Here is a 23,440-nt window from a genome sequence, read left to right as displayed (position 1 = left end):
CTAATTAGTTGAGAGCTTTCCCCACTCTCAGAACCCAATCTACCTTTGATTGAAGGATAAATAACTTCCCCAGATTCCACCCCCAAGTGTCTTACAAAACGCTCACTAAAATGATGTTCTAACTGCACATCTAAAGAAGGTGATTTGGACAGTACCCCAGTTTTAATGAACAAAGGAAACAGTAAGAATATCCACCAGTGTAGTGCAATTTTAATACTTTATGAAGGAGTTAAGATCCCAACTGAAAGAGCAATCTGAAAGCTCCGACCTGACCATCCTTACACAAAATTTTGATCAGTGTAACTTTCCTTCCCATGGAAATCGCATTTGCTATATTTTTAGTTGATTCCGACAGAGTGAGAAGCCATTACTCGCATCCAATTTTCCACATAACTGCTTCTGACTGCTGTCCCTTTTAAAGTCTTTTCAGGCTATCCATCCAGAATTAACTTTCTTTTAAGAAAAGGCCTTTTGTGGTTTATAAATTTTTAAATGCAGGATGGGAGCTGCCAGAACAGCTTTGGAGAGCAACCAAAGATTTGAAGCAGTCTCCCTAACATGAAATGAGGTACAGCTCCGACTGCACCTGGAGACAGTACCTCTTTCATTCGCCATCTTCAGAGTTATGACACCTCTGGCTTTCGCCTCAGAACATCAGGAATTTTCCTTCAAACTGGCTTCTTGGAACGAGGCTTGTGCACTATTAGGGGATAATTTATCACATCATATTTCTCTGACTTGAGAAATTCAGCTCTCTTTTTCTTCTTCTTCTTTTCAACAGAGTGGTATTAAAAAGGAAAGAGAAAGAGAAACACGACAGCAAGGGCTGCTAAACTCATGCAGGAATCTTCAGATGGGGCCAGAGATAATGGACAATGGGGACTACAAGAGAGCTAACAGGCAGCAGGGGGATAGTAGTCACCATCAATTATAACTGTACATAAAACTTCTCATTAAATTCCTGGTCCTCCATTCTTCACCTGTAATTCACAAAGAGTTTCATTGATTAGGCTGGTTTCGCGAGATACCTCTGGTCGGCCGGAGTGAATTCTTCTCAGTAGTATAACACTGCTTTCCATCCTTGGCAGTTCAAGCATCTTTGCATTTAATGCGCAAGGATTTGTTTATTTATTTTTATATGCAAGTTGCATCGGAGGAGGAGGAGGAGGGGCTGATAATTGAAGGAATCAGAACTGGCACTGGAGGGGATTTTAACCATTTTCTCCCCCTCTGCAGTGCTCAGAAGGTTCCCCTTTCCAAAGCTACTGTTGGCCTGGGGGGGGGCAGCAAGTGGGGGAATCCCCCACTGTAAAATTATTACAACTCCCCTCCCCCAAAAAGCTGAAACAATATGCATTTTTTGGTAAAAAAGAAAATGCAGGTCCAAAGAAGTCTATGTGTCATCTTGGCTCTGAGTAATTGTGGGAAATATTAAGGGTGGTGGCCCTGAGAAAAAAAGAGGACAGGATTATAAATAATCGTTCTGGACAACTCAAACGTTTGGGCTCCCTGTTACCTTTCACCCAATATCTGTAAGTGAGACATGTTTTAACTAATTTAGTATGAAGATGTGGCTCACTTAGAGATTGTACAAACCTTGAGTTATGATTGCCGCCATAAATCAATCCATAGTAATTTAGGTTGAATATATAAAGTAATTGCTGAGATAGATACAGTGGTACCTCGGGTTACAAACGCTTCAGGTTACAGACTCCACTAACCCAGAAATAGTACCTTGGGGTAAGAACTTTGCTTCAGGATGAGAACAGAATCACGTGGTGGCAGCGCAGCGGCAGCAGGAGGCCCCATTAGCTAAAGTGATGCTTCAGGTTAAGAACAGTTTCAGGTTAAGAACAGACCTCCAGAACGAATTAATTTCTTAACCCGATGTACCACTGTATATAGATAGATGATAGATAGATATAGATAGATATAGATAGATAAATAAATAGACACACACACACACACACACACGAACGACCAAATAGTACCTAACTCCCACTTGATTGAACAAAATGTATCCAACAATTACTGAACAATGCTGAGGGTGTAAAGAACCCAATCCAAATTTGGTGATACAGACCTATTGAGAATCCGCTTTTACAGAAATAAGATATATCATTGGCTACATTCTTCCAGGCTAAATCACAGAAAACATAGAGCTGCAAGGGATTAGAGGGGTCATTGAGGCCAGTCATCCCCCAACAGTGTAAGACAAGTCCCTGTCAACACTAGAGGGAAGACACAGAAATCAAGGAGGGAAGGCAAGGGAAGGAAATGATAACAACACAAGGGAGAAAAGCAGGCAAATGTGTACTTAGTCTGTGCTTCATTTGGACTAGGAAATTGATGTGCTTCTACCCTTAATCCTAACATTTATGAATCAAGCTTTTTCAATACACTGGAACCTGTTTGGGGAAAAAATAATATTTTTCAAACAAGCACCGAGAAAGGCGAAAGAAGTGAAGTGCCTTCAAGAAGAGAAGTTGTCTTTACACGTCTTTTAACACGCAGCAGTTGCATTTGGCTTTTTGAGGGAAAAGTTAGTCAACAGAGGTCTCGTGAATCCTGGGGAAGGACATACTAATTTTAATGAGCCACAACTATAGGCAAAGTGTTCCCTGTTTTCTGCTATTGCATGACAGGGAGAATTTTAACAAAAGGCTGCAGCCGACATGTGATGGTAATTACAAGACATTAGGTGTCTTGTAATGATTTATCACCAAGGGGATTTGCAGAACACTTGTGGCCAGTTAGCTTTTGGTAAGGGAGGTCAGGATTCATAATTGATTAACAGGTGGTAGAGTCATTGTGCCCGGAGGCCATATTGATGCTATAAATTCCCTATCTGCCTCATTGAGCTCTGGGCCAGAAATGTCTCTCTGTGTGTGCTCTAAACATTGTCAATTCCTTTGGGGAGACCAGAAGGGAGCTGAATGGAGTTCCAGACAACCTTTCGGGATGGCCCTATTCACACCGCATCCATATATCATTAGAAGACACAGCATGTCACTTACTTTTTGAGTATTATGCGATTGGTTTAATTCTTGTAACGAGAGATCCCCAAACGCAGTTGAAATCCACAGGTTCAGATTCTTTTTTTAAAAAAAAAATTATATTCGGGTCTGAGCTAAGGTTTCGGTACAGTTGGATCCTGAGAGTTAGGACTCAGCTACATTAGTCAAAACGCAGTGTTATAAATGCGTTACAACACCGTGACACCAGAGGGCACTGCAGAGCTGAAACCGCAACTCAATTATATTTTCAATTGTGAGCTTTTTTGCAGAGCGTATTCAGAGCGGTTTTTTAATAGCTGTGTAGATTTAGCCTTATAGTGAGTTCCTGTGTTTACCATTCCTGATCTGTATTCACCTCTGAGCTTCACTCTGTTTTTAGATAAGGTAGTTCTTTTACTATTGTGGTTTTTCAAAATGTTTTGAGGAACTCTAAGCTTTCTCGGGAATTGGTCAGGATTTCATCAGTGGGACCCATAGGGCCTGAAAGAAAGCTTATCCACTGCAGCTGACCTCCCCTTGCAGAGCCCATTGCTAGGGAGTGCTGGGTATCTTCTGGCTGTGTTCTGGTGTGTAGTCAGGTCCAGAATCAGCACGCAGCATAGCTGGGCAACTGTTAAGTTTTGTTAAAATGCTTATATACGCATCACTTCTAAAGAGGAAGTGCATCACTAAAAAGTAACAAAACAGGATACATATTTGCATAAAAATTGTATATACTAATTTATACGTAGAGATGCATTTTGTAGATACAAAATGGCCTAGCTAAATCTAGGAAAACAGCTTACTCTATGGTTTTAACCCCTGTATGCTTTCACTAAAGCTAGTCATGCTGGTTATATATGGGGCTGATTTATCCCACAGTGTACTCACGCAAGGCAGGTGCTGGCATTTTTACAAGGGCTTGGATACCTTTTTACCAGGAATTAAGGAAGTAAGAAAAAGAATAAACCATCTAAAGTAACAGGGGAAAGTGAGAAGATTAAGCTTGGGAGAAGGGTGATATACAATGACTTCTGATTTATTGGTGATAAAATGGAGTAGTGATAGTCGCTTGTGAATGATTGTATATCCCTATAAGTGGCGCAAAGCCAGAAAAAGCCAGGACTGGACTCGGCCGCTGCTACAATATTTCTGTTCGAGTACCTGTCATGTTCAATGCCAGCAGCTGCCATAAATTATAAGATGCACAGTCTGCGCCTTCAACAAATAAGCACTCTGGTGAAAGATGCTAGGTCAACGCAGGAGTGCAATACGTAACCAAGACGCTTTGGGAAAAGGAACTCCAGTTTTCTCTTTCTCATAATACAAACTCAAGACAGCATTCAATCAATGGCATTTATAGGGATTTGCAACAAGCAAGAAGTTTGTTTGATGAAAGAGATGAACCTGGGAATGCATTACAATAAGATCATGTGAAGCTTTGTCACTGTTGTGGCCTTTCCCCCATAGATGCTGTGGTATATTACCACACTGCATTGATGTGGGGCTGCCTTTGAAGACTGCAGATATTTCAGTGAGTTCAGAGGTAAAGGTAAAGGGCCCCTGACAGTTAAGTCCAGTCGCGAACGACTCTGGGGTTGCGGTGCTCATCTCGCTTTACTGGCCGAGGGAGCCGACGTTTGTCCGCAGACAGTTTTTCTGGGTCATGTGGCCAGCATGACTAAGCCGCTTCTGGCGAAACCAGAGCAGCACACGGAAACGCCGTTTACCTTCCCACCGGAGCGGTACCTATTTATCTACTTGCACTGACGTGCTTCCACGCCTTGTTGGTTGGCAGGAGCTGGGACCAAGCAACGGGAGCTCACCCCATCATGGGGATTCGATCCGCAGACCTTCTGATTGGCAAGCCCCAGGCTCAGTGGTTTAGACCACAGTGCCACCCACGTCTCCAGTGAGAACATGGATGCAAATAATAATAATAATAATAATAATAATAATAATAATTTATTATTTATACCCCGCCCATCTGGCTGGGTTTCCCCAGCCACTCTGGGCTGCTTCCAACACAATATTAAAATCAAATGCCTTCACATTCTCGGTTTTCTATCATGTTCCCGTTGAAATCTGCCTTTCAGAAGGACCGTACTGTAGAGTCTACCTCAGTACAGTGGTACCTTGGGTTAAAACCTTAATTCATTCCGGAGGTCCGTTCTTAAGCTGAAACTGTTCTTAACCTGAAGCACCACTTTAGCTCATGGGGCCTCCTGCTGCTGCCATGCCGCCGGAGCACGATTTCTGTTCTCATCCTGAAGCAAAGTTCTTAACCTGAAGTACTATTTCTGGGTTAGCGGAGTCTGTAACCTGAAGCGTCTGTAACCTGAAGCGTATGTAACTCGAGGTACCACTGTAGCTGCCTTTCCTTATGACCATTGACATACGACCAACCTTTGGCCTCCGTTGTTTAACTTGGGATGGGGGTGGCTGGAGGGGAGATTGTGTTAGAATTATGTGCGACCCTTTTTCACTGGTAATCCTTTGTGAGCTTCTCAAATGCCTCAGAGAGGAATGTTTCTGTAGAATTGTGTTGTTTTACAGATGGTGCAAACGCCTCTCCTGGTGCTTTGCGGATAACAGGGAGGTGGTGGGTTTTTGTGTGTGTGTTGTTGTTGTTTTTTGCAGATGTCCAAGTGTCAAGAGGGTTTAGGTATTCTTTTAGCAGACGCAGTTTGGAAATCCCCGAGTGTTTTAAAACATAACTCTTCCTCGCTGGAGCTTCCCTGCTTCTGGCTCCTGTGGCATTTTCAGGGATGCCTTTTGTATTATTCTTTCCATGAAATAGAGATCCCTAACCTCTGGATTCTACCCCTCCCTCCGTTTCGGTTTCCTGCTTTTAAATCAAAGCCGTTTAAATCAGTGTCGGGGAAGCATTCCCAGCTACGTTTGGTGCGTTAAATCTTGCAGATGTCTATTCTGTACAAAAGGGATCTTAATCCTGGGCTGTGTGAGGGCAGAACTTGTTATGTGGTAGTAATGGAGATGTATCTCAAAAAGACTGATGCCTCCATCCCTGGCATCTTATTGTCAGTCATTGGCACCATCAGCAGAACACAAGGAAGGTTTTTGCTTTTTAGTAATTTGGTAACCCTTGAAAACCAGAAAGAAGTATATTCTTCATCAGGGCTCTGGGGAACCACATCCTTTCCCACCTATTGTGATAATATAGGCTAAAACACTGTAAACATTTAGGTGCCAGCAGTTTTGCTTTGATTATTATTATTATTATTATTATTGCTGATAAATGCAATCTCTGTTTGGTTCTGGGGGTGCAGTGAGTTTCGGGATTTATTTATTTATTGCATTTACGCAGCTGCTGATTTTAGGTTTTATTTTATATTTGTATAGAATTTGTTTTCAGACAAATAGGGCTAATTTGGGAGTTTTGCCTTCCTCAGAGCAACTGTTACAACTGTGACTCAAAAAAGGCATTGGGGTGAGAGGGATATGTAAAAATCTCAGGGCACGCTGGTAAAGGGGTCTGGGTTGAAGTTCTGTCCAAAGGTCCAGATGGCGGGTGAGGGGCTGACGGGCCAAAGGACTTCCATTCGGTGGCGGGGGGGGGGCGGTCGCCATAGTTGACCTGCCTCTTGAAGACACCCTTAACCCAGAACAAACCGTTGTGAATAATCACCCAGTAGTCAGAATGGATTATACATACCCAGTGCCTACGCCAAAGCCTACTGTCATCTGTAATCAATAAAGTTGTGGCCAATTTAGTTCCAAGATCTTGTTGTGTCGTTTTTGTTGCTACTCCATTACTGCTCCTTTCCAGTTCCTGGGTCACACTGCGCATGGGCCTGCAACCAACTTCTCAAACTTGGCTTGTTCAATGCTCTCTGCGTGTGTTTGCGCATGCGCACATGTGCATACGCTCACATGTAAGTTCCAATATGCATGTTGAAAGTTTCTGTGCACATAATGGCCTCCCCATTCATTCCACTATCAGGAGAATCTATTTGTAGTTAAGGAGAAGGCGACTCACCCGGGAGATTTATGTGCACCTCAGAGGATGCACAGAGTTTTGGATCAGAGCCCAGGCAAGTCATCGCTTGAGTTTCTATATTTACCTTTTGGGTTATACAGGGCACAGAAATTATTTGTGTAGATGAACGTGGTTATTTTATACTTGACAGATTTGAACTATGGTTGTGGGGAGAATGGCTGCTTTTTAAAAAGCCATACCCTCCCTTTCTCATCGTGGCTAAAGCTATGAAAGAATGCCAGCTGCTTAAGTAGGAGGAACCAAAACTATTCCTGCAACTGCTGCCATTATACAGTAATTATGTTTGTTGCAAAAATAATAATAATGCACTTGCTCTGTGCAATTCTTACTTTGCTAGCAGCCGGGATAGAAAATAATAGCAAATAATGTTTTCCTACTATGTTAACTTGGTTGTTGTCAGTAGGGGGGAGGGGAAGACTAATGCACCTCTAGCAGAGTTATAAATTTTCTAAACTATTTGCGCACAGCATGATTAAAAATAAATAAATCCATGTACAAAGAATTTCTGCAAAGCAACTGGCCCTCTAATCCGAACAATTAGCATTAAGCTGTAAAAATCCCAAGCACCCAAATTTAGCTTCCCCTTTAGCGCGGCTCTTATTTTGTTCAGCTCAGGGATCCAATTGGATAGCAGATTCATATCTTTCACAAGCAGCCGTGTTGCTACTGCCAAAGGGTCTTTGGCATCCCTGGACTTCTCAGATGTCTTGTAGCCTTTATGGTGTCCATTTCCACTTGGGTGCAAATAGTTCTTCTGCCCTCCCCAAAGACTGACGTCACTGACGGCAAGTGCATTTAGATGCTCAGCAAATGTCTGCCTGGAACTTCATTATTTTACTGCGCTTTCTAAAAAAAAGTCGAGAGTGGACTGCTCTTCTTCGGTACCTAACTTGCAGAACTCTAAATGGATTGAGCCTGATGTTTTGACAAACACCAGGCTTATGTCCCTCAGGAAACTGGCTGCAAAGCCCTCTGAATATGCTATTTTCATTGATATCATCTATGCGTCTGTGTAAATCGGCAGAATGACCGCCTCCAACAAAAAGTCCGTGGTAAACTCCTTGGCCAAAATATTTGACCCGAATGCTTTACAGAACCAGCGACCTTCTGGTGAAGAGGAAGACTCACCTGCTCCCCAAATTTCAAGCAAGGATGTCAGCCCCCCTGAACAAATGAGCGGGCTGGATATTGCTTCCTTGGATCAGAAAATAAGCAGGTTGTTGACTGGCCAAGACAATGTCCTTCAGAAGTTGGATTACTTTTCGCAGGAAATCTGCTGTATGGAAAAGAACATGGCGCTCTTAAAGGAAAAAGGAAGGGACTCTGGACTCCGACCGTCCGCCATAACGCCTGAGAAGCCAAATGGTTCTGATGTCACAACATTATGCCTAGAAATTGACAAGAAGCTTGCTGACATGAACAGAAGCGCCGAGCAACAAGCCAAAAGGTTAGATGGGCTTGAGCAATTGGTCCTGGGAGTCCAGCAACTCCTTGGCTGTTTGGTAGAAAAACTGAAGACTTCAACCATCACGGACCTCATCCGCAGAAATGAAGTTCCTCATAAGCTCCTTAGAGTCGGTGGCTACCTGCGGAAAGATAGATCGGGAAACCTTTTCAGGATGCAGACATTCTCGGACAAAAAGGATGCGCTGTTCAGCAAATGGAATGAAAAGGTGAGCCCAGCTATTTCAGAGCCTAATGTGCTTTGCCCCCTTCCCTCCTTTGTGCTCAGTGGAAGTTGTTTTGGGCTAGATCCAGATCTTCTGATACAGGAAAGGTTCCTTCCATTTTTGACAGTGACTGAGATCCAGCTGCAGCTCCTCACGGGAGGAAGGGAGGGGAGGGGATAGCCGGAGATTTCCTTTCCACGCTGCATCTCCCAGTACCACCTCCAGCGTTCTGGAGGGTTCAACCTCAACCCTTCAAAGCCGTTTGGGAAGGTGCAGGGGCCTGCAGAAAGAAGGGAGAAATTTCCCATCCAGGGCTCTATCTATACTTTTAGCGAAGTTCTGCTCCAGGCAGCCCTGGATCCAACCCCTTGTTAACTGTAACAAGTCATTCAGGTTTGGATTTTGTTTTTGTTTTTTAAAAGCTCCTAATTTTGAGCATTGTGAGCAACGCAAAATCAAACCATAATAATGGCACGTGCAGCTTTGTCTTATTGTTTGGGTAACAGTATGCTCATTGCGTGGACAGGCGGAGTCCCCAGATCCCGAGCGGTCCCCCCCACCGTCATGTGGAATAACGACTCAAGACAACGTGCTATGGGATTAAATTGGCCACAACTTTATTAAATTTCAAATGTGGGTAGACCTTGGCTCAGGCATTGGGCGTTCTCCCTCCCCAGTCCCCAGCCGGGGACCTAGGGAGCATCAGGGTTATCCAGTGTGTGTGGGGGGAATGGGCCGGCTCTGGAGAACATATGTTCAAGCAGAGATAGCCGCCCCCGTTACGCCGCTGCCGCAGGGGAGAGCAATGACGACCTTTCGGCGTACGGTCAAAGCCTCCCTTCAGAAACCCCTTTAACGGGGAACCCTGGTATGGACGCCGCAAAGAGGAAGATGGACTAAAGGATTCTGCCCAAGGCCTGATACCGCCAAAGTTGTGACGTTTTGCTACGGGAAAGGCAAAACCTGCCAATGCAGGGAAATTCCTTTCCGGCTCTTTAACAGTGACCTTAACGTAGCAGCGCCTGCATACCTGTGAAGAAAAGTTAACCTGCAAAACCTGTGAAGAAAAGTTAACCTGCAACATAAGACATTAACTGAGGGTGGGTAGGGTGGGAGAAGCTCTGGAGCCAAGTGAGGATTCCCAGGTAAGATCCTCCCTCTATTGTGTGGGCAGGTAATCCCTCCCCTACCTGGCCTGGTCTCCTTGGCAATGCTTCCCCCAGGTGGGATTGGACAACTGACTGAGGTAGGCGGAGACCTCCAGGTATCCCACCTGAGGGAAGGCAAAGCCAAGCCTATGCTGATGGAGCCGCTCCAGATCTAGGGGCTGCGCGCGTCCACGCAAAGGGCGCTCCCCATTTTAAGCGGGGAGCAGTCATTCTAGAAACCACAAATAGGGAAGAAATCCCGCTCTCGTTATTCTCAGTTATTATTTCAGCACAACCTGTTTCTAATTTATTCGAATTTATTTCTGAGACTCTGGTCATTTGGGAAAGTGCTTTATGAACGTAAATTAATATAAAGTACCTCCCTGCAGATTCTGTGTGCTGTGATATCGAAAAACCCACAAACAAACAAAGTGGCACTTTTTAATATTTAATTAAAGGTATTTTGCACTTTCATTCAGTGGAACTTTACATTTTCAGTTCCCTGAACACCTTTGCTGCAGGTTATGTTTTTTTTGTAAAATATAAAAGGAACGCTGCACATGTAACAAGCTATTGCAGGATAGGCATGGGTGTAGATATTGGACTACTTTAGATGTAACACTAAACCATAGTTTAGTATTGCAAGAGTGAACCTGGGTAACCCCTGAACTCCCTAGTCCTTCAGAGCAGTCACAAGGGCAGTTTGGGTGCTTTCACTTCCATTTTAGATTAACCGTAGCTTGCAGTTTCATCTATGCAAACTATGATTCATTCTAACTATGGTAGAAACAAACTAATATCAAACCCAAGTTTACAATGCTGGCTTGTTTTTGCAAACCACAGTGAGGATTTACCATTAGACCATAGTTAAGTGTTATAGGAGAACCTGGCTATTAACTAGTGGCAGGCGGATGTCCTCTTCCACACAAGCCATTCAATTCTAAATCAGTTCCATTATTAGAAATGAACCCAACCCTTTCAGACCTTTTTTGGATCCACTTCATTGCCACAGAGATTCTGAAATGTGATAGGAAAAAATGGAGTTTCACAAGCTGGTCCCTAAGTCCATTGCTAATGAAATATACTCGGAGTCGAGAGTGGATTTCATGCTCTTTATTCAGCTCATAGTGGTGAGGAGGAATGGAAGTTCCCCCACAATATCAGCTTTATATACATTATTTACACAACGGGCTGCACGTGATTGGCTAATTCCGGAATTCTCCTGTAGGCAAATCAGGTTGTGGATTCACTTCCATCTGGAGCTGGATTGGGTGGCTCCTGCGGACCAATCATACTGCTGCATTGTTCTAGGACCAATCAGACTGCTTCATTTTGGATCCTAGTGTTCTAGGAACAATCAGACTGCTGCATTTTGGATCCTATTCAACTCAGTACATAACAGCTAATATGACTGGAATGGAACTGCTTCAATTCATAAGTAATAATCATAATTTGTACAGAACATTCAAAGTGTTCAGTGTGCATTATCTCAGTGATCAATACAACATCCCTGTGAGTGAGGCCTGCAGTATTATCTCCATATTGACCATGGAGCTTAGACAATAGTGTCTTGCCTTTGTAGTCAGCCTGTAGCCGAAACAGGATCTGAACCAGGGACTTTATAGTGCACAGCTCACCATCCTAGTCATTTCTCTATGCAGTGGTGCCTCGGAAGACGAAATTAATTTGTTTCGCGTTCGTTCGTCTTGCGGTTTTTTTGGTCTTGTGAAGCACGGTGTCGGAAAAGTTTTGGAAAAGCTTCAAAAATCACCAAAGTCTTCAAAAACCTCAAAAAAGGCTACCACACCACGTGCTATGAGTTGCTCCTTGAAGTCAAGTCGCAACTGTATTAACGGTTTTAAGAAAAAGGAAACAAGCTTGCAAGACGTTTCCGTCTTGCAAAGCAAGCCCATAGGGAAAATCGTCTTGCGAAGCAACTCAAAAAACCAAAAACCCTTTCGTTTTGCGAGTTTTCCATCTTGCGAGGCATTCGTCTTGCGAGGTACCACTGTACTCATTAACTAGTTCATCTTACTTTAAGACTTTTCACTGCTGCATTCAGGGGCTTTGCAAAAGCATTATCCTTAAACAGCCCCACTTCCTTGTTGGATAACGTCTGGCTGGAGTAAACACATGTAATTCAATAAGGGCCAAGGGAGTCTGGGCAGCAGCAGGACAGCATCTTGTGAAATATTTCCTTTCAGTCTTTCAGGCCAAGGTTTCCTCATATAATCTAGATTACCTTGCAAGCCCCGTTTTAAAATAGTGATAACCTAATGTAAAACCAATGTGTTGTGTAAGTGAATGAAACCATAGGAAGCATACGTATACAAGCTGTTTCGGGGTATCAAAACGAATCCATTGCAGGATGCAAATACATTTTAATCAACATTTAGGTTGTATATTGGTCAGATCTGCTATTATTTGAACAGCGTCAGTTTGGGATAAAGTCCCACAGATTTAAACAAGAGACAAAGAGATGCATATGAGTAGTCAAGGAGCCATAAAAGTGCTAAACTGTAACGGATTGCACCTAATGTTACTGTGAACCATGAGTTCCAAGTCTGATTTATTTCGGTCAATATTACGCGGCGAAAGGCTGTATCTGGGAAAGCGTGCTCAAGATTTCAGTCCTTCTGGGTAAACGATGCTGTCAGTTGCACAGATGTGTGTCTAAAGAAGTCCAAATGGGCAGGATCGTGACACAGTGGAAAGCATAGGTAGTGTTTTAGTCTGAATGGAGCCATATTCCACCTCTGAATGGGGCCTCCTGCTGCCGCTGCACAATTTCTGTTCTTATCCTGAAGCAAAGTTCTTAACCTGAGGTACTATTTCTGGGTTAGCGGAGTCTGTAACCTGAAACATCTCTAACCTGAAGCGTCTGTAACCCAAGGTACCACTGTACTGTATTGTATTGTGTTATACATCAGAGTTATTTGAAGAACAAGATCAGTCAGAATAGACTGGAAGTGCCTATGTTAAGATTAGCCAAAATTCCTGTTTCTCAGCTTCTTTTGCATAAGGACATTCTGATTGTCTATATAAATGAGGTCATCTCACACAGTTGACTTTATGAGCTGCTGAAATCGACAAACACTCTCTGCAAAACCTCTTATTTCAACTGGGGCTCTCTGAAAATAATCTGTGCATTTACCATCTTGTTTAGAAGCCTGTAACATCCACTGAATTCATCACACCCACAACCCACACACACCTGTTTCTTGAAAGAGTTCTATCTTCTGACACATTTGTTTAACCACTTTTGTTGTAAAATAAAGTCTTTCCCCCCCTTTCTCCAGGTACCAGAGGTTTTTTTTTAATTAAAAAAAAATAGCCAGTAGTGAAAGGGGATATATCAGATCCCCAAAATTATAATGCCCATGCTTTCTCAAGCATAGTAATTCATACTTGTGTTGGGAAAAGTTATGGTTAAAATAACCCTAAGAATTCATACCTTATGATCCAGACCTTGAACATTTCATTCACGGCAAAGTGAACTTTTATCAGGAAATGTTTTGAGGGCAGCCTCCCAGCAGTATATCTCTGGGCTCCCTTGACACCATGACTATCAACTTCCAAGGAGAATATTAAAGCACTTTTATTCCTCAATATTTTTCCATATTGTTAGATTTGCCATTTTAGATGTAATTGTAATTGTTTTAGCATACTATTGTAATATACTTTGTGCTTCCTTCTGAAATTAAACGGGGGTACAGACATGAAATTAAACTTGCCTAACCGGACTGTATTTTAAAGGAATCCAAGATCAGTCCAACTGTCCATGAAAATAATCATTGGCTCAAGCTCATAAACCACAGCTGGATTTGTTAAACATGCATATTAAGTAAAACCAGGCTATAATTCAGATTTTCTTGAACAAACATTGAAATGAACTCGCTGTAATTCATTACAGCTGGGCTTGTCTCTTTCTTTCACTGCGACTGCCTGTCATGTTAGGCCAAGTATTTACTGTTGTTCTGAGTGCAATTGTCAATTAGAATATCATCATTCACTCTACAGGGAGGGAAAACAGTGGTTTTTCTATAGAACTACTGAAAGCTCCGAAGCTTATTCCAAACTGGATTGCACTTAAGAGACATGTATCATCAAGGCACTATTTATTTATTTATTATTGCTAACCATATAGTCAGTGGACTGTGTTGAGGCCTCTTCTTGCTTAGGCTTTGCTTGTTTCTTTGTTTAAAAATTACGAATAGGTTTCAAATCTTGGGATGTGTCCCCCCCCCCCCCCGGTTTTCTGATACATCCCTCGTGTTTGGGGAGGGTGTGTGTGCTGTTTTGGCAATGGATGCAATAGTATTACCAGGCTGAACTTTGGAAATAAAGGGAATAGCTAACTTCCATCTTCCTCAGCTCTGTGGTTTGGCTGGAAGCAGTTTCCCAGAACTGAAAAGAGTGCTCAAGCTATAGAGAAAGATCAAGTCTTCAGGTGGCATCAGGGTGCTGTCAGGGGCTCCCGGCTGGTTGCCCAGGAAGTTGTAAAGACAAGGAAAAGTTTCTTCCGGTCCTTTTTTATTTCAAACTTTACAGAGAGAGGCTATAGAACCCAACCTCTTGGATAATGGTGTTGTCTTGAGTGACTCTCCACCCCCCATCTCTCCCATTTCCTCATTCTTCATCCTCATCACCTCCTCTATGGGTGCTGCCTCCTCTGCCTCCAAGCTCTTTGCTCTCCTACTTTTAAGGCTTGTCGGGTTCTGGGAGATGGTGGGTCTGGAGTGCTTTCTAATGACAATGTGTCAGTCAGCTGCTGCTCCAGATTTGCCTGCTCCTATCCCATAATTTCCCATCTTTCCGCCTCATCTGCCTCTGAGCTGTGACCTCCCGCAAACCCCTGTTGTAAATCTATACTGTCTTCCTCTTTCTCCTCCCTGGAAGGGTCAGGATTCTATGATTCTATGATTCTAGGATGGGGAGGCAGTCTCCACCATTCCTCCTCTGCCCGGTCCCTGACAGGTGGCCTCTTGCTCGGAAATGGCTCACTAAGGCTTGATTGATGCATTTGTGCATAATTCATAACTTGACAGTTTCAGCACTCAACGACTCCTTTAACCAATGCAGTGACTGTTTGCACTGAAAAGTGTTGTCTTTACAAAGTGAATATGGGAACATAAGTGAGTTCTGGTAGATCAGACTCTGGCATCTTGCTTCCTACACTGGCGACTCTGGGAAAGCCAGAAATAAGACATGAAGAATTTCCCCCTCCCTAGCAATTGATACTCAGAGTTATCTTGTCTTAAAACCTGCAGGTTTTATATAGCTATTAGGACTAATAGCCATGACCTGAATAATGAAAGAAGTGATCAACACGCATGTGTAAAATGGCCCTTTGTAGTGTTTTTAATGTGATTTTAATTGCACCTTGCATTGTATTAGCAGTAAACATTATGGCGTGGTTGTTAGAATGGTGCCTTCTGGAGATAAATAGAGGAATTCTGACTCAAATCATCATGTTCACCGGTTGATGGTTACTGCAGAGCTGAAGCCATTGCAGCTCATGCACCATAGACAGAGTTTTCTTATTATTGGAAGTTACTTCAAACACATTCAACTAAATTGTTGTGCTAACACAATATTGACTCCAAGAGAAGAGGGGAAATGGTTCCACCTGACAAGCAGAAATCCTTGAGCTCATAATAATAATAATAATTTATTATTTATACCCTGCCCATCTGGATGGGTCTCCCTAGCCACCTTGGGCGGCTTCCAACAAAGTATTAAAATACAGTGGTCTGTTAAACATTAAAAGCTTCCCTAAACAGGGCTGCCTTCAGGTGTCTTCTATAAGTCTGGTAGTTGTTCTTCTCTGTGACATCTGGTGGGAGGGCATTCCACAGGGCGGGTGCCACTACCGTGAAGGCCCTCTGCCTGGTGGAAGTGTTCTACCCAGAGGTTTCCAAATGCCTCACTTCACATAGTGACATATGAGTCACCAAGTTTAAAGTCATCAGTAGAGCTGGAATCAAGTGAGGTGGATCTGTGGTACCCAACCTTTTGTGCTGTGGTCGTCATCCTGGAAGTTCTGTTGATCCTGAATAACACACGACAAGGTGAAAAGACTGGTTCTCTGCTGAACGCAGAGTCATGATGCAGTATGTGTGATGTGTCTTCCTTTTGTGATGCCTTGTGCTACTGCTTTGTGCTATGGTGCTGCAGGAGAACAGCAGCTAAAGGAATTTCATAACATAAATGAGGGTTTTTAAGAACCCATATGGTACACACGTAGGAGGCTGTCAGGAAATTTGAAACAGAAAAGTTTTATAAACCCCTTACAAACTCCACGAAGGTTATGTAGATCCCTGACAAGTTTATTCGGTATCCTCTGATTTTTGTATCCTATCAGTATGTACATCGGAACAAATGTCACAAGAAATATGGGGAGGAATCTAAAAGAGGAATGTTGGCTTTCAGCAGCCCCAGGGCATTTACTCAGGTGATGTCTCATGCCCTGATGCTAAAAAAAGTCGATATGTTGAGGCATCGGTATAGTTGCACGTGGGTTCCTGTCAGGGAAAACATGTCTACTCTGTATTGGTGCTTATATATCAAGATTCATGACGTTAGTTTGGCTGGGAATGGCATGCTGAAGTACTTGTTATCATCACTCAGATCAAGTAACTGAACCACAACTATTAATGGGACTGACACAGAAGTGGGATATCTGATCCTAATAAATCTCCAAGAGATTTTTATTTTATTTTTTATTTCCAGAAGCTCCTGATATAAACACTCATGTACAGGCAATGTAGTATTTGCAGATGCAAATTTCTATATATTATGACCTGTTAAGTGCAATTGAACTGAAGCCACAGAACAGTTCAGTTTTGGCACCCGATTTAACCTGATGGGATGATAAAGGCTGGGAGGTGGAGGCAACTTCATGAAATGTTCATTATAGTGCTTCTGGCAGTGGGAAGAAAATCAAAGGGTTTTATTAGGTGAATAAAGAAAGAAAAAAGAAAGTTGAGTATCAGAAACATTGCCAGGTTCATCCTGTTGGTGTATAAAGAAGGAATTCAGTGAAGTCAGGTGTTCATAAAAACTCCAAGTTAATTTTGGAACGAATTTCAAATTACTACTAAAAGCACGATATTTATGCCTAATGACGCCTTCGTGTCTAATTCCTGCCTTTTTCAGCACATATTTCTTTCAAACAATCTCATCCAAGTACCAGGTCAGACTAAGGCATTCTGGATAGGAAACGGTGTCAACAGAGTTAACTTGGCTGCTCAGAGAACACATTGCCCCAGCAAGAATTTTAGGCAAATATTATGTTCTAGAAGGAGCAGCCAGAGACCTTATAGAAAGGAGATACTGTTGAGCATGGTACAACACCCGTTCGCCTTGAAAGCAACCTGTTCCACGGCGCTGCCAAATAAAGTGCGACCTGGCTGATTGAGGGAAAGTGGTAATTGAAAGCAAATATTTTGCAGGGTTAGAGCAAGGAGCCAAACGGCAGCTGAGTTGGGGAACCTGTGTCTTTGGACTGAACCACTTCAGACCATGGAAGTGAATGTACCAATGTAAAAATAATCCTTGCACACGGTAAACAAAATGTCAGGAAATAGATTTCAAGCCTACTCTTTTCCCTGATATGCTATTTTTCTATGTATAATGTTCATCAGTGTAAAAATAATCCCTTGCACATAGAAAACAAACCGTCAGGAAGTAGGTTTCTAGCCCATTCTTTCCCCTGACATTCTATTTTTCTATGCATAAGGATGTTTTTGTTTCGTTGGGGGTTGATTCCGCCATGAGAGCCCCCACGTGAAGTCTGAAGTGGTATTCTAAGACATAGATTTGCCACCTCAACTGCAGTTGGGAAGAGATAGGCCTAAATTTCATGCTCAAACACAAAGGGGAAAAAGGAAAACTCCTCAAACCCTTTGTATCAAAGTGTGATTGCAGATTATCTTTCATAACCCTGTTGTAATATTATCTTATTTGAAACACCTCCATTCCTATGAGCCGTAAACCATGCTACCTCAAGGGGCTTCAGGGAAACCAAAGGGAAGTTTTTCGGTTGATTGATAAAGGGTTGTTGTTGTTGTTTAGTCGTTTAGTCGTGTCCGACTCTTCGTGACCCCATGGACCAGAGCACGCCAGGCACTCCTGTCTTCCACTGCCTCCCGCAATTTGGTCAAACTCATGCTGGTAGCTTTGAGTACACTGTCCAACCATCTCATCCTCTGTCGTCCCCTTCTCCTTGTGCCCTCCATCTTTCCCAACATCAGGGTCTTTTCCAGGGAGTCTTCTCTTCTCATGAGGTGACCAAAGTATTGGAGCCTTAGCTTCATGATCTGTCCTTCCAGTGAGCACCCAGGGCTGATTTCCTTAAGAATGGAGAGGTTTGATCTTCTTGCAGTCCATGGGACTCTCAAGAGGTGGCAATAATGTCTTGAGCAGGGGAAAAGGTGCGCAGACAGAGCGGTATACTCTGTTGTGGATGGATCTCATTTTCCTCAGTGGCACAGGACCCAAGGTGGCTGAGAGGTGGCTGTCACAGATACAGCCCATAATCATTTAATATTTCGCAGCCATAACAGTTGGTAGTGTATCTTGGGTAATCAGATGCTGGGGGTCGGGTGGGTGGAAAGGCAACAGGGGCTATTTTACTCGGCAACATTCGGTTAACATTTCTGAAAACTGAATGCAGATCACAATGAACTTGGGACTGATCCTGAGAGGCAGTTCTTATTTTCTGTGAAAAGCATATTCGTAAAAGCTTCCTCTAGATGTCACTGTAGCATTGTAGACTATGGAGAAGTTGTACCAGGCAGGGTGTATCACATACTGAGAACTCCTGTGAATGTGCTAACATAATTTGGTGGTAGCAAATCATACCGGTTTGTTTCAGCACCGTTGTTTTCTAATGCGTCTCAGTGATCAGCACATAACAGATTAAAATCAGATAGCAAGACTATGCTTGGCAAACTGAAGAAAGCTAATGATAATCTCTGAACTTCTTTCCCGATGGCTATTTATTTCAGTGATATATTTCTCACTTGTAAAATAAACCCTCAGAATGGCTTAGCTAAGTGGTTGTAATATGCAGAATGTTCATGGTAGGGATGGAGGAGAAATTTAGTTAAGTTCACACTGAAAGGCGAATTATCAAATTCACACTTTCCCAAGAAATATGAGAATGGAAACACATTCATCCTTCAAAATTCGCATTTAGCTGAATTTTTCGGTGCAGTTCTCCATCCAGGTAAAGTTTACAACAATGCATATATTAGGTTAAAGTGTGAATAAATATGACTACATTAATGAAAGTAACACAAGATGCATTACATTAGGACAAATTGTTTGCAAAAATGTGTGTATTAATTAATCATAGCAGCATACAAAATGCTGAAGAATTTCAAAGAGGATTTTTTAAAATCACAAATTGCTGTGGAAATTTGGAGAAATTAATATTAGGAAATGAGAAGCAGAGAACCAAAATTGACATATCCTTCCTTCCCTAGTTCATGAATATTCTAACTGTTGAGGACCAAGGGGCAGTTATAGATTTTTAAGTCAACGCTCCTGTTGTAAAGTATGAGGAAATTGTTAGTGGAAATGGGGTAGAGAAGCAAGGGGACTGTGAAGACATGGAGCAGGAGAGGCAGAGAATCAAAACTACAAGAAAGATGAATAAGGATGGAATAACAACAACAACAACAATTTATTATTTCTACCCTGCCCATCTGATTGGGTTTCCCCAGCCACTCTGGGCGACTTTCAACAGAACATTAAAAACAGAATAAAACTTCAAACATTATAAACTTCCCTAAAGAGGGCTGCCTTCAGATGTCTTCTAAAAGTCAGGTAGTTGTTTATTTCTTTGACATCTGATGGAAGCCCTTCCACAGGGTGGGTGCCACTACCGAGAAGGCCCTCTGCCTGGTTCCCTGAAACTTCACTTCTCGCAGTGAGGGAACCACCATACATTGTTTTGAAACGATAAGCTATCTAGTATTGACTCTCTGAGCAGTGAAGACCGTTAATAATGGTGTATTATGCAAATAGCCTACTTCAAAGTTTGCACAGAATTCAGTTCAACTCCATTTATAACGGTTGTTAAATCACTGAATACTAAAAAGTATGAGTTTAAAATGTACAGCTAGCAATTGGGAGGGGAGAATCATTGTCCAGTCTGATAATAAAAACATAAGCAGATAACTGGCCCCAAAACAGCTTCTTCTTATTCTTCCTATTATTATTATTATTATTATTATTATTATTATTATTATTATTATTTGAATTTATTTCTGATTTATTTCTATGTGTGTGTAGTGTTGGAGCAAAAGTGGCAACATTACGTATCGCATAATTGCCCAATTTGGAAAGAAGGCACCAAATTCCAGAGGCTTTCCCTTAGCAGACATTCCTTTGAGAATTTCAGACAAAAATCTTTGTCTGGGCAAAATCTATGGTAAGAACCTTGACCACACTTAAACCACAAATACAAAGATGACAGCTCATGGGAAGTTTTGCATACCTTCCCATAAAATAAGCCAATGTCATTGTTTGGAAGTGCAGGACCACGACTGCTTGTCTGTTCAAATAGGCATGTTCCAGTTGCAGGTAGTGGCCATGGGAAGTAATTACAGGGGTTGCCAGAGTTGGATTTGATTAGAAGTTGTGGGAAAATATGTGGCTTACAGAAGAGAAGGTGCAGTTTTGCAAAGGAAGTGTATTACGAATTAAAGGTCTAATGTGTTTGCTTGCTCCTTTCCCCCTAGGAAAGATCATATCTAGCCGGAAAGGGAACAAAATTGATAAAGAAGAAGAAACCACCAGATTCCTCAGGTTAGTTTTTGTCTTCTAAACATAATGGCAATACCTTTCTATGCCTAGCCTTGTGACCTAGAGAAGAGGAACTAGACTTGTCAAAGGGGAAAGTGGCTTTAGCACCGCAGGGCATTCTGGATCCGGCCCAATTGCCTTCTAAATCTGGCCTGCGTACGGCCTGGGAATCAGCATGTTTTTACATGAGTAGAATGTGTCCTTTTATTTAAAATGCATCTCTGGGTTATTTGTGGGGCATAGGAATTCGTTCATTATTATTTTTCAAAATATAATCCGTCCGCCCCAAGGTCTGAGGCAAAGTGGACCGGCCCCCTGCTGAAAAAGTTTGCTGACCCCTGAATTAGAAGATTTCTCAAACAGAATTTTAATATTTCAGACCGAACTATACATACTGCAAACTATACTTGCAGAATTTTTTGAGATGTTGTTTTGTTCTTTTGTTCCAGTACATGGGAAATCTTGGGTTACCTTTTGTATCAGTGTAGAATAAATGGAGGAAAGAGGGAGAAACAAATGACTTCCCCCCCAAAAAAAACAACAACTGAAATGCTGCGGGCCATACATGTTCTTCTTTCATTGAAATGGCTGCTGTTTTCTGTTTGGTTCCAGAGGAATCTGATGGGAGCCCAGAATCGTATTCCCACACAGAAAAGGTCCATAAACTCAACAAGGAGAATACAGAGAAGGCAAGTGCTCTTTTTGTTCAGAGAAGTTCCCTTAAACCTCTTACTCATGAGTCAAAGGAGAAGGCAGAGGACAGCCATAGCAAAAATTGGAAAAGCTCGCTCCCAAAGACAACAGGGAAAAAACTGGCAGAAGCAAAGGCCGTTTGTAAAAAACCGAGTAGCGATGATACAAAGAGTGATGCTTTGGGAGTTGTAAAAAAGCATCAGAGGTCTGAAGAAAGCCCAGAGAAAGCAGAAAAAGATGTTGAAGGAACAGATACTAGCAGAGATGAAGAAACAGAAGTACCAGAAACTACATCCCCAGGTGAAGATACAGCAGAAGATCTCAGCAGTCCATCAAAAAGCCAGAATCAAGATGTCAGGTAGGTTTTATATGATAATTCCTCAAATATCATGCAGCTACCTATTAAAGATTATTGCATGCATGAAGAATGGGGCTTGTTGTGATTTATGCAAAGGTCACATACAACACTGAATTTGCATTTTAGAAATCTGTCATACTTGACAAAACAGACGAACATATTGGTTTGGAGATGGCAAAATGACAAAGCTCCACTAGCAACCAATAACGATTGAAGTGTTGGTTTGTTTTATTTATTGTTAGTATAACATACAAACATAGTACTATTACAAATAAAAGCATAGGAAAATACCATTTTAAAATGTTGACAATGTGAGTTTTTACAAATGGTAATGATAGTTACTGATTGTTCCAATACTCAATCTCCCCGTTGAAAATTAATATTTGAATATTCTTCCCTTGCCTATCTAGTGATGTTTAGTATCTCTGTATCCAAAATATATAGAACTTAGTATGTGCTTCCTTTGTGATCTGCTCTGGTCTGATCTGAAGTTTGCAGAGATCAATAAAGTATAAAATGGTGAAGACACCGGCTGCTTTTTGTGCAGTTATTTTATCGTATGCATTTTGTTTACCATATGCATTTTGTTTAGGCATGAAACGCAAACACTGAAAAAAGTAACGAGCTCCTTACATTGTTTTGTTTTAACCTATATTTTTGCTTCATTCCAACTCCACTCTCATGATGCCATTAGAATAATCTCTATCCCTCATCCTGTAGGCATAAGGACAGTGAAAAGGCCTCATTCCCTCCAAAAGATGAGCAGAATGGCAGCAGTAAGCGTCGTGTGAATGACTTTGGTCTTACCAAAGAGGAGAGCAAAAAGAGCAGGGTAGATGCAGCGAAAGCTAAGGATGGACAGAAACCCAAAGGAGCGACGAAGCCAAAAGAGGCACAGCCTGCCTTGCCTGGGAAAACAATTGGATCTGATTCCACACCTAAGAAGACTGAAAATAAGCAAGAAGCTTCAATAGGAGACAGTATTACAATTGGTACAACCTGGCTTAATAAAACAACATAGATATGCATGGTGATAATGCCAAGCAAAATGAAGTGTACCTTGCATCTTTAACAGATGGGTAGCCGTGTTGGTCTGCCATAGTCAAAATAAAAAAATTCCTTCCTGTAGCACCTTAAAGACCAACTAAGTTAGTTCTTGGTATAAGCTTTCGTGTGCATGCACACGAAAGCTTATACCAAGAACTAACTTAGTTGGTCTTTAAGGTGCTACAGGAAGGAATTTTTTTATTGCATCTTTAATTAACTTCCCAGGAGTTAATAGAGCTTGCATGAAACTTCAGGGGTGTTATTTTGTTAATTCACACCAGCTGACAATCCGTTTTGAGAATGAGGAAATTCAAAAGCTTTCTGTGGAGTCCATTCTGAAGCCCCATGGCGACTTGTTCATTGGGGGTTGTTGTTGTTTTGTACCAACTAACAGGGCTTGAGGCTTTTGCAAAATGTGAGTCTTCTTTGTTTTGTTTTGTTTTGTTTTGTTTTGTTTTGTTTTGTTTTGTTTTGTTTTGTTTTGTTAAGGCACAGTCCTCAGGAAGTTCACAAGATTCTTTTTTTACAGGAAAATTTTGCCATGGCGTGAGAAACCGTTGCAATACTACCCTTTAGTTAATTCTTTTTAAAAGTGGTGATATAAGAATCCATGGAAAGCCACTGGAGAACTTGATAGCTGCCCAGCTTGCTCCAAGATGGTCCCATGACTTGGATTCCAGATTCCTGATAAA

At 42.0% G+C, this 23,440-nt stretch overlaps 1 protein-coding gene across 1 annotated transcript in view; it reads left to right on the top strand.

Annotated features, from left to right (window-relative positions):
• The first annotated feature begins 7,760 nt into the window (after window positions 1–7,760).
• MYLK4 (myosin light chain kinase family member 4) overlaps window positions 7,761–23,440 on the top strand; it is a 35,831-nt gene continuing 20,151 nt past the window's right edge. The window contains exons 1-4 of the mRNA XM_081014778.1: window positions 7,761–8,690; window positions 20,587–20,653; window positions 21,263–21,701; window positions 22,422–22,693. Of these exons, the coding sequence (XP_080870904.1) occupies window positions 8,043–8,690; window positions 20,587–20,653; window positions 21,263–21,701; window positions 22,422–22,693 (1,426 nt within the window). The 5' untranslated portion in view covers window positions 7,761–8,042. The remainder of the gene's footprint in view (window positions 8,691–20,586; window positions 20,654–21,262; window positions 21,702–22,421; window positions 22,694–23,440) is intronic.

The sequence above is a fragment of the Podarcis pityusensis genome, assembly GCF_964106645.2.
Source record: "Podarcis pityusensis genome assembly, chromosome: 7".
Taxonomy (NCBI): domain Eukaryota; kingdom Metazoa; phylum Chordata; class Lepidosauria; order Squamata; family Lacertidae; genus Podarcis; species Podarcis pityusensis.
This window is presented reverse-complemented; position numbering and strand designations above follow the sequence as displayed.